Source organism: Thunnus thynnus, chromosome 3 (genome assembly GCF_963924715.1).
Source record: "Thunnus thynnus chromosome 3, fThuThy2.1, whole genome shotgun sequence".
NCBI lineage: Eukaryota > Metazoa > Chordata > Actinopteri > Scombriformes > Scombridae > Thunnus > Thunnus thynnus.
Window position 1 is genome coordinate 13,876,930 of NC_089519.1, and position 17,582 is coordinate 13,894,511.

The following is a 17,582-nucleotide window of genomic DNA, read 5'->3' on the forward strand; positions in this document are numbered from 1 at the left end:
TCACAGTCAGGGATACATTGTTTTGTCGCTGGTTTCGTTCTCCTTCCTGCTAAACATTGTATCAATACTGGTTCGCTTCTGTCTGTGGTTTGACATTGTTAGCGTTGGTGTCACTCTCGGCGGCTGTGCTTTTTCACAAGTGTTGGATCAATACTGGTTAGCTGTAATTTGTCATTGGTTGCCTTTGTCTTGGTGTCAGGTGACAAGGTTCTATCATTTAAGCTCCTGTCTGTGTGTCTTACTGTGTGATAGCAGCAGCTATAGCTAACTGTCTGCATAAGGTTGGAGGTTCAGTCTGACTTTTCTATAATTGACTTTGTTTACCTATTTATAAGGTTAGAATCTTCTTTTTTTATAGAGAAGGCTCTGAGATTAAATATTTAAAAGTACACAGAAAGTACATTATGTTGATTCTTAATATCGCATAAATGTACTCCACCCAGATTAAACCGTTTAATTAGAAGTTTGGACTGACAGACGTCTCTGGTCCTTTTTTCTTACACTGTTTATCTTTCTTTTCACCATTTCGGTCTCAACAGATATTAATTATTGTGAAATTTGGTTCAGACATTCTTGGTTCCCAGATGAATCTTAATGACTTTGGTCAGACCCCTGATTTTCATTTGACACAACTATGTGGGTGACAAAAATAGTTCAGATATCCATTGTTATGACTTTTGTGATCCCTGACTGCTTCCCTAGTAGCATCATCATATTAAATGTCTAATTAGTTATGACCAAATACCTACAAAACGAATGACTTTCCCATCAGACTCAGCCGTACTGTTCAGTGCTTATTAGAAAATGTTAGCATACTAACATGGTGAAATAAGGAAATAATGATTAACCATCAACATTATATCTATTAAACTTCAGGGTGTTGACATTGTCATTGTGAGCATGTTAGCATGTTGACAGCATAAGTACAGCCTCAGAGAGCTGCTAGAGTGGCTGTAGACTCTAACAAATCTTTAGCTACAGTCAGTCATTTGTGCCCTCAAATTGCAAAGCGCTCCCTCAAAACACTTATTTGTGCTCTTAAAGGAGTGGTGTGTAGGATTTAACTCGAACTCAAAACAACTTTATTAATCCCACAAGGGGCAGTTAGTTACGGGCAGTTTGTTGTATACAGAAGAAAAAAACACAGTAACATACAACAACATACAAACAAATAAATACACCAAGGAGCTAAAATGTGGAAATGAGATCTGTAAATGATAAATAAACTTGATAAACACAATAAAAGATCAGATCAAACCTACGTAGCATTTAAAAGTTGGATTGCAGAGGGGATAAACAATTTTAAATGGCGGTTAGTTTTGCAAGCAGGTAAAACATAACGACACCCTGATGGTAACAGAAAATTCACTTGCAAGAACATGTCCAGAAGAAGCCAAAATACTTGTTGCTTTCCGGAGGATTTGTTGATTGCAGAAAGAATTCAGGTCTCTTTATTTAACTCCGATGATTTTAGAACAGATTTTAACATTGCTGTTCAGGCTGTTTCTATCCTTTACTGTGAGGCTGTGAAACCAGCAGATAAAAGAAAAACTTAGAAGACTCTCAATAAAAGAATGATAAAAACGACAAAGGTTGACAGGCCTGACAGAAAAGGAATTTAGTTTGCGGAGAAGGTGAATTCCCTGTTGCCCCCGCTTCACAATATTCTCTGTGTCAAATTTGAGATGCTCATCAAAAATAGACACTAAATATTTGTATGATGTGACAAATTTCCACACTTTCATTATTTATGATGCACCCTTTGGCTGCATCTAGGGGTTAGGTTGCAGATAACTGATATCGCCCCCCCCCCTCCCCTTCCATGCATGTAGGAGAACCTACAGTGGCTGCGAATCTCACGAAAAATGTGAAAGGTCCCCTTGAAAACATGTTTAGTTTGTCTGTTCTTGGCTACTGTAGAAACATGGTGGGCTCCATGGAAGAGGACCCGCTCCCTATATAGATATAAAGGGCTCATTCTAAGGTAATGAAAACACAATGATTCTTATTTTCAGGTGATTATACACTAATGAAAACATACTTATGAATATTATATTCCATTTCTGCCAAGTCCATTCCGCTAGATGCCACAAAATACTACATGCTGCACCTTTAAATTACTTTGATTGTTTCCTCAGATTAGTTATTTGTGCACTTCTTGAATTAATACAACATTCTTTCAAACTGCTAATTCCCTAAAATTGATAGCATTAAGCTTTCACCTTCATTGCTCTGATTCGCCTATATTTAATACATTTATATATATTTTTGTTTTTTAATTTGCTCTGAGATATGAAAATATGTCAGGTTTGGGCTGTTAAACACAATGTAGTGTTATCTTTGACATCACTTAAACATCCCTTGACTAAACATGGTGAAGGTGTTTTGCTACCATTCACATGAAAGAATGTTGGGGGGGAAAAGCTTGAGAGCACAATTTAGCGATTTACGACTTGAATTATTAACTTTAAGGAACAACCTAGGCTTAGTAGAGACTCAATGCAACTCACAGTTAGTTTTCAAAACATCAACACCGAGCTGGAAGAAGTTTGTGGGATTTGAGAACATTTGTAACAAAATCGGAGAGCGTATCTTCAAGGTTTCTGCATCAATTAGTTTATGAGATATCCTATTAGAAAGGCCATATAGACACTTTGCTGTAAAGTCTGGACAGATGCTCTACTCTTTGTAGTCGTTAGGCCACAGTTTTAAGCCTATTAGTGGACTGTGGTTTGTCAGGGTGGGGGATGTGTGGTGATGTCAGCAACAGGAGCTTTTCATTCAAAACACAATCTACTAAGTCGACAGAAAAACAAGATAGATGGCTAATAAGGCCCTCCAATCCAAACCTAGAAACAAGGACTTCAGAGATTTTTTTTCATCCATTTTTCACTGTCCCTAGGCCCTTAATTGCAGGGTAATGCAGACGTTTGGGGTCAGAATTCTAGGAAAATTACCCACAGCAGCAAAGGGACAGAGAAAACACTGGGCTCTGCTGGTTTGTGGCGTCATCACCCAACCTGAAAGGAATTAAGCATCTATGTGTGTGTATTTGTATGGTCGGTGGGGGAGAGTTAATATCAGTCAGATGTTGAGCACTACATTGAGAGCAGCCGGGTGGGTAATAATCACGGTAGGGCGTTAGTGAGTGGGATTTGACCCTGGCTGACCTGGGACCAGCCCATATCCCTCCCTTTGGGGCCAACATCAATCCACCAAAGCTCCTGAGGCTCTGGTGGATAGCGAGAGGGGATTTGGCTTTTATTATCTCACGTGAGTCAAAGGAGAGGAGCTGTTGGCTTCGCAACAGGGGCAGCACTCACCAGGATCCAGTACAACATTCTGCTCATGAACTATAAAAAAAGCGTATTTGATTATTTAGGGAACAGCTGTACTTTGAGGTTAAAAATGGGTTTTGAATGTTTGCAAAGACCCTAGAGGGATACAACGAGATGTGCTTGTTAAAGGCCATAAATGTTCAATCTGAGTGAAAACAAAACTTATCAGAAACATTATGTATACGCCTCAACCACATCTGTTTGACTGTGTCGATATTATTATGTACTGTACAGTACATAGATGTGTTTAGTTAAGGCTCATGGTAGGTGCAGAGAAAAGTTGTTGTAGACAACATTCAGTTACACTTAGTAAAGATGTCATTGTGATATTTTGAAGTGGGCAATAATGGAACAAGAGCAATAATCTGGGGAGAAAAAAGAAGATATGTTTGTTCAGAATGATACATGTGTTCTCAGTGCATAAACCAAAAAAAAGCAAAGGCAAAAAGAACCTGGAGTTAAACAAAAGAAAATAAAAGTTGACCAAAAGGCTTTTTGTTACCATTTAAGATATTTATATATTTTAGGAAAGCTGGCTTTTTCCTCATTTGCAAAGTCATTTGTAAATACTGGTGTTAATATAATACCTCAATACTCATACCAAAACATGACTTTTTTGATACCCTAGTTTGAGGAATTTAAAGCTTTGCTGGAAGTGTGGCTCTAGGAATGGACATGTCAAACGGTCCTCCACTTCCAGACTGTAATATCTCAACAATCACTGGATGCCAGATTGCCATGAGATTTTATACACTCATTCATGATCCTCGGAGGATGAATCCTAATGAATTCATGATGTTCTGACTTCTCTCTTCTAGCACCATCATCAGGTCAAAACTTTACTTTGTCGAATATTTTGGTTTCCTACCAAATACACCTGCAAAGCTAATGACATTTCCTTCAGCCTCAGCTGTTTTCATTGCCATACTAAGATGGTGAACATGGTGTACATTATGCTGTATTTGGTAAACATTAACACGTTAGCATTGTCATTGTGAGCATGTTAGAATGCTAAGTTAGCATTTGGCTCAAAGCACCATTGTGCCTAAATACAGCCTGCTTTAATCCTACAAATAATGTCAAACTGCTAAAATCTAAAGTTAGAAATGTTTCACAATTTAAATCAGAAAATATATGATCCAAGAATAAGTTCACAAGCCTAAGAATCTTACCAAGCATTCAATGCCAACTTTGATTACTTGACACTTTTCCATATGCAGCGCTAGGGACACATTTTCAGTCAGCATGCAAAATCTACTAAAATTCACTGCTATGGTATGAACCTTCGCTGCTCCATATATTGCAGAAAATAAATGGCATTAGAGTATGATGTGAGGGTGAATACTGTATATCTGGGGGTGACAGTGAAATAGAGGGTTGCATGACACTTAATTTTCTTGAAATTGACCCTTTTTTCATGTAATTACTTTTAGTTTAATGCTACTCTGCAGCTGCAGCATTAATGGGTTCTTAAATTCTACAGTATTTTACAAATAAATATTTTGAGATGAGGTAGTTTTCGTGTATTTAGCCTGGCTGCCTCTGGGGCATTCAGTTTGAAACTTATTTGAAAGAGAACTTCCCATTTGGCTTGTTTATACTACAAAAGTCCATATACATCTGCAGACATTTAAGCTCCTGCTCTTATTTCTCTTACATTTAAATGCTAGTGGGCTGAGACATTGTCACTGATTTCCATACATGAAATAAAGTTGAATTCTTCTTAAAACAATGCTCTTTCATAATTTCAGACAACAGTTGCTTTGAAATGTGAAGTATTATTACTTGAAGAAAACTACACAATTTTAAGACAAAAAACAAGCATACATGAGGATGGACATTGCTTATAGTATTTTTAGAGGACATATCTGCTTATTGTCAGTAGCTTGCCCGGCCCCAATCCTGGTTACAGTTCCTTAATATTGTTATGGCCTGTTTCTCTAGGAGACCGGCAGCCCTAATGCTGGATCACTTCCAGGAAGAGATGACAGGTCCATACACTAAAGTGATTCTTTTGGTCTGAAAATCTTAAATCATGCTTTTAGATCAGGGCTTTCCTGCTTAATAATCAGCATTCCACTCTTGGTCATCACCTCCTCTGTCCCTGTCTTCTCTGATGCATGGCGTTTAATTTCCTTGTTGGAGGCTGAGATGTTTTTTGAAGAATGGAGGTGGGGAGTAAGGAATCACTTCAGAAGTAGATGACGCCTATCTCAGGTATTCCAGGATGTCCAGACATAGGGATGGAAGAAATAGAGAAAGATATGAAGAGATGGAGGAAATGGGATCATGGGAAGGGTGGAGCGAGTATCTTGCAGTCTGAGTGAGAGAGGGGTTGAGTAACGGATTAAGAATGGGGTGTTGGTGATATACAGCACCACAACATTGGCCAATTACTTTGGATTTTTTCGTGCCATCAGATGCAATTTATTCACTTCAGCATGAAGAAAACACTGGAATTAAGAACACAGGCTTGTGCTCTTTGACTTGGAGTTTGTGCCTTCCATCTCTTGAGTATCATTCCAAGATGAGAAGGCCCAAACTAAATTTGCAGGACTCTATCTCTGTCTTCAGTGGGTGTGATAAAGGTGTGCTCTGCCATACTGTTGCTTTCTGCATGCTGTCAAACTGAATAATCTTCCTCTGCTTCTCTCTTTCCTTCTCTATGTCTGCAGTATGGATGTACGGCTTTACAGACAGCCCGAGGAAAGAGGCCTCAGGTAGCCTTGTGTGTCTACGTCAACATGTTAATATGCATGCACTACTGTGCTCGTGTGAGAGAGACGTGCCAGCTGCATCCCTTTTGGTTTTTCAGTTTATTTCTTTTCACACTTTAGCTTTCTCTTGACACCTGCTTTGCATGCACTGTCACCAGCCTCTCCTTCCATCCATCTGGTCATATTCAGCCTCTCTCCCTCTGCAATCTATCCATCCATCTCTGCAGATCTGCTTGGCCAACACATCAGCTGGGCACAGAGCCATGAGGGCCAGAATGTGGTCTGCATGTGGTGAAGCAGCTTAGACTTAAATGAGGTGTCAAGCCAGGTTCTTTACATTAACATTACACTTCCACATGGCTTCAGATGGCTGGCTGTGACCCCATTCAACTTTTGGTGTATAAAAGTGATGAGTCAAGAAAGAAGAACTGGAATCAAAGTCTCTTCTGCAAATAAACATCTCAGCAAAGATATTTTTTTTCCTGCAGAAATAAACAGACATTTTAACACAAATACAATCACAGCTTTGCCCATCTGGTGAACATTTAGCAAATGTTCTTTGAAACGTTTAACTGTAATTGAGACATTGCTGAGGAAAGACACAGATATGTTGTTTCCTTCCATTAGTACTATCAATGTGTCAGTACAAGTTAAGAACAACAAAGACAAGTGCCTTTGAGCAGACAAAAAAATGACCATAATTATCGAAGGTGCAAATTTCATACAACTTGAAAACCTCCAAGTTCAGCGATTCTCTGTGTTTAGATATTCGACGCTGGTCTGTGTCACACGCACACACACTGTAACACAACATCTAAGTCCACAAACAAAATAGAGAATGAACTGGAAGTGACCTCTCTTTCTCTCTCTCTCAACCCAAATAACAGCAATCTGTCGTAGTGACAGAGAACTTTAATCCCTGCAGATGTTTGTTTTTGTTGGCTAACTCCCCTGATTCACCTGTAATATATACAAACTGTCTTGCATATTGAGTTTTTTGTAACTAATATTTTTGTTGCTCATTTTGGCATCATGAAATCTGTCTTTATTATACCAAAAACAAAATCTCTTCATACAACATTGTGTACCACATTGATAAATATAAAATACTGGACTGTACTAACATGCTTTGATAATGCATGTTTATTAGGTAATTTTTTTGGAAATATTGCTTCAACATAATATCTTATTATTTCAATGAAAAATACTGAAACAAATGTATATGTGACACAAAAAGGCAATTTATTATTTTGGCCGGTGGATTCTTTCATCTACCAGTCTTGGCAGGTGAGGCAAAAATGAGAACCTATCCTTAAAGATTTTTGGGGTCCAGCTAGTGGATCGTCACCCTGTGAAATCGCCATGCCCGATGCCAGAAGAACGTTACATGACATACCTACGTCCTGTCGTCATCACCTACGTGGGCTGCATCTCCCTATACTTGACATTGATTGGTTTGTAGACAGGCGTGCGTCTGACGTCGGGGTGTTGTCATTTCAGTGGGTAGCCTTCTATCGCCAATTGATTAAATAGAGAAAAATTAATTAACAGATTCATTGTATTGCCACTATATTATATTATTATACAGTTTCTTTATCTTCATCCTGTCTGCTCATATCCTCTCTCTCTCATCCTCTCTGAAAATACCTGGAAGTGTCAGCATTTTTAGTTTTTCCCAGTTTACATTTTATAACGTTGTTGGACCATATTTCAATTAAAAACTTGGTCTCTTCCCTCTCCATGTGCTACCGCAGCTCATTTCTCCTTTTTCTGGTTCTGACGATAGCCTCGGCAAGGAAAAAACACTCATCCCTTCATGATCCTTCATATATGATCCGATTGCCAATTGGCACAAGCCGACTGGATTCACATCGTGACTCAGACTAATTGATTAATCTGCCAATTATTTAAACAATTAATGAATTAATCAATTGTCTGTAAAACATCAGGGTTAGGGCTTGGTTTATTGAATTTTTCTATGATTCAAGACAAGGAAAAGCAGCCAATTCTCTGATTTGAGAAGCTGGAACTGCCAAAGTTTTCACATTTTTGCATGGAAAATGACTTAATGGACTAATCAGTTATCAAAATAGTTTCCAATTAATTTTCTGCTAACCAAGTAATTGATTAATTGACCAATCAATGCAGCTCTAACAGTCTTTAATTTAAGATTGATGATAATCTTGTCCCTAACCACCTTTTAATTGCCAAAACTTAACCATGCCCTAACTATACGGTAGCTGTCATGCATGGATGTAGTAAGAGTAATTAAGAAAACTGTTGTCATTGGATGTTCAATAATATCATCATTGAGTTGCAGGATTAAAGCTTTTTGCAAAACTGTCTGATATCAATGTTCAATTTACTGAATAGGCTGCAATCAGTTAATAATTTGTTGTCAGCTTTGGGTCACACCTCTCTGACCTGCCTCATGTCATGAATTATATTTAAAGGTGGATTCACACTTTTAACAAACACACTCAGGACTTTTTTTTTTTCATTATTGCTATATTACCATTTCATCCCTGACTTTTTCTGTTCCTGACCACATCACTGATACAGACATACTGAGATACTTAAACAACAGAGAACACAACAGGATGTGAATCGTAATCTGCCGAAGACTCCCTCTGAATCTGCTTGGACCATCTCTCTGTGGCCAAACAAGCAAATAAGCATGTCTGCAATTCGATCAGATGTGAACTTGGTGAATGAAAGGACTGCTGGCATTGAAAAGGTTAAAACATCAGAGAGAGAAGGAGAGAGAGAAAACAGAGTGGCCTAACCCAACTGAAATGCTTTCTTCTTTTGTTTCACATAAACATGGACTCAGCCTCCTGCCCTGTTTCTCTCTCTCTCTCGCTCTCTCTCCTCTAGTCCACTCATATGTTTCTATTTAAGGCCAGCAGTGCCGACTACCATGATTGGTGTGTTCACCCCCCCTTCCTGACTCCCTGTCCAACGGCTGGCTCCCAAAGGCAGTGGAGGGGAGGCCTTTCCTCTCAACCGCACTGTTGATTTTCCACAGGGAAACTTCACCATTCTTCCACTCATTCGCTCCCCCGTCTTCCCCTTAAACCGTCAGCAGCTCCTGTAGTTCTCCTCCTTTCTTTTACCCCCTCTATCTTTTCCTTAAAGTTTGCTTCAGGTCATGGATCTACTTTAGGCGCGAAATGCAGCCCCTACAAACAAATTCTACACGTCCCCTTTTTTTGTTTTGATCCCTTCCGATGGTCCTCAGTCCTTCACTGTGGGCCGGGGGTCTCCTCAGCTATATGGCCAGAAGTTTGGGACTATGCAGCCAAGTCGTGAGCTTGCGTTCTGATTCAGGGAGGAACAGCGGCGGCGGGGTGCGGGGGTCGGCCGATGGCAGCGCACCGGGTGCACAGCAGCAGTGGTGTAGTTGGTTGCAGCGGGCGTTCGCGGGGTGCCACGGCAGGCAGGTGGCTGACAGCCTGTTTCTTCCCCTCAGGGATTGACAACTTGGAACCTATGGTGCTGGAGCAGTACGTGGCGGTGGCCAACTACGAGAGGCAGGAGAACTCGGAGATCAGTCTCAAGGCTGGCGAGACGGTGGACGTGATCGAGAAGAGTGAAAGTGGTGAGTGTTTCTTTTTTTTGTCTTTGTTTATATGCCAAGTTTCTGTGTGTTGAACTCTGACCACCATCTGCACACATAAGAATGTAGGTTTTGATCCATAACAGAACATTATTATTAACACATGTTGTTTTGAAAAGTAGTGGATTTCTTAAAATGGCATGTTTTCAGAACTGCCTGACATTTTGTTTGTTTCTTCCTGTTTGTATCTCTCTCCCTCTGAGTACACATTAGTAGCATAAACAAACTCCTCATATACACAGAGAAGCATTTTCACTCAGCACCTCTCTCTCTTTCCTCTCCTCAGTTTACTCTCTCTTTCTCTAACTCCTTTGTCCACAAGAGTCCCCCCCCCCCCTCCAGCCTTCCTCCCGCTGCTCCGCTCTCTGTCAGTCTCTCCTCTCGTCTCCCAATCTCCTAGCTGGGGCTTGGCACCACCTGGAGGTGCTGTTTGGCTGGCAGCGGTGTGTGTGTGTGTGTGTGTGTGTGTGTGTATGTGTGTGTTGTGGGTGTGAGGATGGAAGGCAGTATTGCAGTATTACAGCTAGAGGCCAGTCTCTTGACTTTTAAAACAAGAATGTCAAGTAAATTCAAAAATAATTGTCCAGCCTTCTAAAAGTGATTATTTGATTGGTTGAATTGGGCTGCAAATGAAGAAAATAAAGTCATATGTACTATGCATGCAGAGAATTATAGTGACAATATTTGAACACTGGTAGTGTTTTCATCACCTAGAGATGTAGCACTTTTTTAGCACTGTTAAGCAGTCCCAGAGCTGGCTCTCATTTTCCATACACTGACAGCCAGCAGCTTGCACAACTCAGGAGAACTCAGCAGAAAGTTTGGCACAAACACACCATGTCCCGTCATTCCTTCCGTTCTTATCTATACACTGATTACACATGTGAATTCAGTGTTTGTGCTAGCACATCTTTGAGTGATTATGTGCCTTAATTAGTCAGTTTTAGCGTCAAACCGGCTTGTCATTTCTACATCTCTGAGTATGAGTCAAATAGCATTTTATCGCACTACCCATCACCCACTCAGCATAAATGAGATAATTGTGGAATGAAGTTTTGACAGAGCAAAGCAGATGCATGGGAAGCGATCTCTTGTGTGATGTGGCTTTTGGTCAAACTTGTACTCAAAGAAGTTGATGTCTTCTCAAGAATGACTTCAAGGATGTGAATGTCTTAATTTCCGGCTTGTGAGATTTTGAAATGTCAAGTGTTCCCGTTAACTCTTGACTTGAGAGGAAATTCATTTTACTCATGCAACTTTGATTGCCAGAATCTCTTTGGAGTTAGGTGCATACATCATTGAATGTTTTTGTTTAATGAATATTCATAAGTGTGCCTAGGCGTGCAGTAATTTTCTCCAGTGATCCCATTTCTTTATATCCGGCCTCACAGCATCTGCTCGCCAGACACATTTGAGAGCTCCATTCTGAATGTTAACATTGAACATCAATTGAAGCACTTACAGGCATCAACTGCAAATTCTGAACTCTGAGGAACTCTTGCCCAAGAACTGGATGTTAGTGCTGTCGTCATTTACTAGGCCAAAGAAGTGGAGCAACTGCCATGACGACGATGATGATGACATCACTGGAAGCCGATGCCAAGACAAACACATCTGAGAACTCGTATAATATCCCACAACCCCCTTCCCGCTTTCAAGGCTTTACTGTAGCCTCCTGGTCTGCGCGTGCTTATTTCCTTTGAAGTTTTCAATGCAGAGACACTGACAGTCCAGCCGTTAGTTAGAGATTATTTTCTTTAGCATCTAGTCACCATGTGTCATTGGAGTACCATAATATCTTTTAATCTTCTTCAGGCAGTGCTGAAACCAATGTTTTACCTGCTTTTCTTTAAATGCATTTTTCTGTAATCCACATATTGAGCACAGACGGTATCATGCATTAATACACTGTTCCCTATTCCTAGCACAGAATATTCCAACCAGTGTCTGCAGGCTTAACCTGATATAATTATGGGTTCAGCTCTGGAGTCGGATGTTGTTGTTGTGAGAAGTTATTGGCCTTGCGAGTCTAGTCCCAGCTGTTTCACTGTACTGTGTCAACAAGACCCAATATCATCATGAAAACTGGTTAAATCATAAGCACTGTGTGAGACCGAGGGGTTGCTGGATATGTGGATGGATATGCGTGGGTGGTTATCCCCCTGTGTGTGTGTGGGAATTCTGTGTCTACGTATTGTTGCACAAGCATCTTACAATTTAGGAGTTGCTATTTAGTAAAGTAAAGATTTATGAAGCACCCAGGGAGTGGGGGGTTGGACAGGCTGGAATCGTTCCTCAGAGAGGAGCAGGGGCCTCATCTGGGACACTGTCCTGGTTTTCTCCCTCTGGTTCCTCCTCGGACATGGGAACCATAGAGTGTCTGGTGAGAGGAATGTCCCAGCTGGAGAAAATAAATCTGCATAATGTGACTAGTTAAATGATATTGTGTTTCAGGCTAAGGGGAGGCAGCGATGTGAAGGAGTTCAAAAGTCACAGACCTGTGTCAGATAGTACTTGATGAGAATTTTGAGATCCCTCTTGGAGAGCCAGATGGGGCGAAAGCTTTTTGAATGCATATTTATTTTATTTTCTGTGATTGACAGTTCACCGGATAAAATCTGGATTTGTCCTGTTATGGTCAATTTTATGCATTATATAGAAAAAGCAATTACTATGTCTTGTCAGTCTACAGGTTGTCCATATTTTCAGGCGTAATTAGGCGTAATTAGGCCTAATCAGGCAAGGCAAGGCAAGGCAAGGCATGGCAAGTTTATTTGTATAGCACATTTCAACAACAAGGCAATTCAAAGTGCTTTACATAGAGCATAAAAGGCATTAAAACAGGATATAAAAGCAACACATGTAAAAAGACATATAAAAACAATTAAAAAGTGTTAAATTTGGAAATAAAAAAGAAGCTAAAAAGGGAATAAGACAGATAAAACAAGAGAATAAAAGTAACAGTGCAGTGTAGAATATTAACCCTTAATGTGGTTTAATGAAAGGCAGCGGCAAACAGAAAAGTCTTCAGCTGCGAGGTCTAAGGTCAGGTCTAATTATCGTTGGATCTGTTTGGATCAGGTCTGACTACCCTCGGATCTCTTTTGGATCTGGTGTCAAATAATAATTTATGCTTCTGTTCAAGCTCAGGACCTCTACTGCCAGGATTAACTAATCTTGCAAGCAGAGTGAGCACTGACAGTAAGTGGTGCACTTGGATACATGTATTTATATTAAATTTGGTAACTTTTAGGTGTTCAGGTGACCTTGGGGTCTAAAACTTTGACCTTGTATTTGCAATGTCCCCAGTTTGAGTTCAGCAAGGTATGTTTGCTGCATGTCATACCTATTTTTTCCCTTCATTTTCTTTTAGCTCTCTACTGTCTGCTACCTGATAAAGGCACAAAAACCCAAACAATTACTTCACAAATCTGTAATGTCCATTAATGTTTGAAGAACACTCATGAGTTGTGATCCAACAGATGTTTTCTTTTTTGATATCTGATATCACATAAGACAATGAATGGTAAATTTAAGAAACTACTTTAGTCTTTGACAGAGGAGGGGGGATAATACCCCCTTTTTCCTTGTTTCATCAGCCGAGACTAATGGATCTGCCAGGAGGACCTTCACTTTAAACTACAAACAGGATCCTTTGGGTTAGTGTGCCGCCCAAGCCACAACACCAGCCGGAGAAGCCATTTGCCCAAATATCTTGGCCCGCCTTGCTGCCAGGTTTCAGGGGCATTTTGTCACAGTTGATTTAAAGAGATTAGACAGATTTGCCTACTCCTCACCGGACTTGACTCTACACCTAGCATACAGTCCACCACCTCCTGCTGTGTTGCCATATTAAACTAATTCTCTACTTTGGAAAATGATAATAGTTATGTTTTTGTGGACTTCAGCCATAATTGCTACATGGAAAATAAATCAGTTACTGTACGTGTCATTTTTGTCAGCAGGTAAACTGCTGTTTGAGGAAGAGTCAATGCCAAGAGTTTTGGCAACATTTTCCCACCACACCTCTCCCAGTACCCAGGGGATCTGGTGAGGCTGGCAGCACTCAATCTAACCCACAACACCTTTCCAAACGTTTGTCCTCAGTGTTTTACTTGGTCTGGCTCGAGACTGTTTCCTGTGCAGACCAGTTTCATAACCAGAAAGCATTGAGCTAAAACTTTATGTCAGAACCTTGCATTGTATTAGGCCATTTGCACTACAAGCTCCAGTTAGCTTAGGGTAAGTCTTACCTTAAGGCTATGAAATAATTGTAGCTTTTGTCGGCTGTAGTTGCTGGAAAATTAAGAAAATACTCTGTATCCCAGCATTGATGAATTCAGTTTTTCTATAATTACCAACACACCAGACTACCCTTGAGGATTTTACTAAAAAACAATGTATGGACTCATACAGATGTATGTATCTGCAAAGACCCTGTCCTCTGCTTGTATTTTGTTTTCCTATGATTTTGCTATGTTTGGGATGCCTCTGGGTGTCAACCTTTGGGCAGTGGGTGTGTAGCCTCCAGCTAATAACAATGCATAGGGTATGAGGTCTGGACTTGTAGCATAGTGACCAGGTTACTGTGTTTTTACATGATTCAGTGTTTCCCCTGTTTCTCCATCTCCCTCCTCTGTTGTGTGCAGAGAGCTGCTGTGTGCTGCTCCTCTGCTGTGGGTGTGTCTGTTTGACCGACACACACACATGCAGAGCAGAGAGTGGGTGTGTTTATTTGTGCTGTAGAACATAACCACTGTGAAACAATCAGAAAATAACGTTTTATTACTCTGGTTCACAGCTTTGTTCTTGCCAGTTCGCTCTCTAAGCTCACTTGACCACCACTCTCTCACACTTTCTTTCTCTTCCCTTGTTTGGAGGGAGCTTTAAAAAGTTTTACAAAGAAGCTAGCTTAGGATGTCAAATGTAGCCTACGTCTTTAATTAAGGTGTAATGAGGGATAGCTTAAAGAATGCTCTGGACCAGGGAAGGCTGTTTTTGACATGGTTCACATGGGAGACTGGAGGCAAGCATTAGCATTTCCTTCAGGCTATAAAACAGACAGCCAGCATCAATCAGGGTGCTATGTCTTGAGCCAAGAGATGGCCTAGTATCATTCTCACAACATCCTATCGTAGCTGTGTTAGCTAGCTTCGCCCTCAGGCAGTAAAAAAGCGCTAAACTGCTTCAGTCATTTCATTCTTAGAGCTGAGCTCAGAAAATCTGGGGATAGCAGAGGCTTGGAGGAGACTGTACTTAAAGCTGACCAAAGAGTTGCCTGCAGGGGCTCAGGTACAAAACAGCATATTTCAGTAAGCATAGCAAAGAGATGTGAACAGATTCTTCAAGATAGGCTGCTGTAGACCTCCTGTCTGTGTTAAGAAAAAGTCTTTTGTCTTTAATGAGCATGATGATAGTGTTAGCAGTCTTAGCTACAGGGTTGTAGCACAGGCTAACACAGAGACATACACCATATGGAGGATCAATGCAGGGATTTAGCCTTACCCCGCTGAGCGTGATGTTTAGTCAACACTGGTTATTGAAAGCCCCACCGCTGGCTATCCACTTTCACTTGTAACAAGTGTACCTCAGTAACAAGACCCTAGTTTTATGAAAACTTCAACCAGGTAACGTGAGCTTCAAACTGGGATGTAATGCCTCCATCTTACAGTGTCAATAAAGACCAGAACCTTGAAATTGGCTCTGACTTTCTAGGAAGAAACAGCATGAAAGGGGTTGGGTGCCCCCTCATATACCCTATTTTTAACTCTGAGACAAGCTTTGAAGTGTCTTAAAGTGATACTCCACACAAAAATGGATGTTTTGAGAACAGAACGCTCACCCTTTGTAGGTTTGAAAGGTGGCTGTAATAAAAGTTTGGTTCCTTCTTCATGGTGAACGGAGGTTGTGGTCAGCTTGGATTCACAGCAGTTTAAGTGCATTGGAACAGTGACAAGTTTTCACAGCAGTTTTAGTGCATTCAAACTTCTCACGCTCAGAGAGTAGTGAAGTGGGTGGAGGTGCAATTTTTCAAGTATTTTTACCTGTAAGTTGACATTTATAAGTCATCATGATAACTTTTATGTTACTCCCATGGGAAGCCCCTGGATAATATAGTTAAGGCTGCTCATTTATAAATACTGAAATAGTTATAGCAATCAAGCTATGACTAAACATGAAATGTACATTGAGTAAGAAGTCTTAAGAAGTAAGAAGTCTAAAAGTGAATTTATTTTAACCACTGAATTATTATCAGTCATATTTAGCTTCAGCTCACCATTCGCAGTGCAGGAAACAGGATTTGTTGTATTTATCTTACAAAAAGCTGATAGGAAGACACAGTTGACTTCTCTCAAGTTTTAATGTACAGAGACTAGGATGTTTAACTTTTTTTAATCAAAAGACCAGGTATTTTCTAACACAAGTTTCTTATCTTTTGCAGTGATGATTCAGCCAGGAGAGTCTCATGCCAATGCAATTCTTGTCACTGCAGGAAATGAATGAGACATTCACTTAATGAACCTTGAGAACTTGAAATAACTTTTCCAACTTCGCTACTCTATAGACTTTATGTGGAGTATCAAAGTAAAGGATTTCTTTTGACACAACCAATTTACATGGCTGTACTTTCACCATGAGATATGATGTGTTTTAAGGCTTTATAGCTGGTTAAATAGAGTTGAAATACAGATGTAATTGCTGGGGATTGTGCCTGGTTCTTAGTTGGAATGTGGTTCAGTCACTAACATTTTCATCTTTAGCGCATTTACTGGATGGACCAAAAGCATATTTTTAGATGATGATCTAGGTCAGAAGAAAGTTGCAATCTAATCCCATTAATGAAGCTGGTACAGTTCATGTTAGTGAAAACAGTGGCTGATTTCACAGCTGGTTACAGGCAGTAACAATTGTTGTGCTGCTATTTTAAGCATATTCTTTGAATCTCCCCTTCTGCTTACTCTGCAGAAAGATAAGCAGGCAATTCAGTACGTTGCTCTGAAAAGCAGCACTGCGTTCCAGTACTCGCTGCTTTCCAAGGGATCTGTTCCTAATTAGAAGCTTAAAGGGGGGAAACAAGTATGACAGTCACCTTGTGGGTCCTGTGTCTAACAGACATCATTGTCAAAACTGTCTGATGACCACATTGACGATCCCAAAATGAGAAACCAAAGGCAAAGTGTGCGTTGTTGTTTTTGGACAGGGAATTAGCATGGAATACTACGGCTTTTAAGCCCCAGCCAAACATCTGCTGGCTCTCCCTCCTTTGTTTTTTTCTGTCTTGCCCCACACCGCTCTTTTAATCTGTTTCTGCCCCTCACTGTCTTGCTCTCTTTCCCACCTCTGTCTTATTTGTATCGCCCTCTCTTTTCAGATCTCACATCACTTCATGCATCTCCCATTCCTCCAAACCTCTCCCAAGGGGCCAGGCTTATGACGGTCAATAATAAGCACACTCTGCTCATTTACTGTGCTCACTGTGACCTCCACTTTCCCTCTGTGGGAGATAGCAGGCAATTATTGCCTGCCAAGACATGGTGTAGCTAAAAACTCCAATTAGAGCTCAACGCTATAAGAAATGCTAATTACAGCCCTTCCACTGTCTTACATATTCATATTTTGTGCTGTGCATGTGTGTACAAGTGTGGGAGGCAGCAGGTGTTGCTGCACAACCTTTCTGAATATTAGTCATTAGTTGTTGAGCGCCTCATAAATCCTCCAAAACAAGCTCGGTTGGGTCTGTTATGTCAGACAAACTAGCGGGAGCATGTAAATCAATTGAGAAGAAAAAACACGATTGTTGGACTGCTTCTATCCTAGTGTTTGCTTTAGGTAAAGAAGTAGGTCAGGTTCCACTTCACCAAATGCCTGGACATTAATAAAGACCTGACACCTACTGTTATGGGAAGT

The 17,582-nt window shown here is 40.4% G+C and overlaps 1 protein-coding gene across 6 annotated transcripts in view; it reads left to right on the forward strand.

The window, feature by feature from the left end:
* The window catches only part of sh3pxd2aa (SH3 and PX domains 2Aa), a 110,426-nt gene that overhangs the window by 59,983 nt on the left and 32,861 nt on the right, over positions 1-17,582 (forward strand). For 4 of the 6 annotated variants that reach the window (XR_010927837.1, XM_067584380.1, XM_067584384.1 and 1 more), the window contains exons 7-8: positions 6,014-6,058; positions 9,528-9,656. Coding sequence is in view for 5 of the 6 variants with exons in the window: in XM_067584380.1 (XP_067440481.1) it covers positions 6,014-6,058; positions 9,528-9,656 (174 nt within the window). In the remaining variant the exon portion in view is untranslated. The remainder of the gene's footprint in view (positions 1-6,013; positions 6,059-9,527; positions 9,657-17,582) is intronic. The other 2 variants (XM_067584382.1, XM_067584383.1) reach the window with 1 other exon arrangement.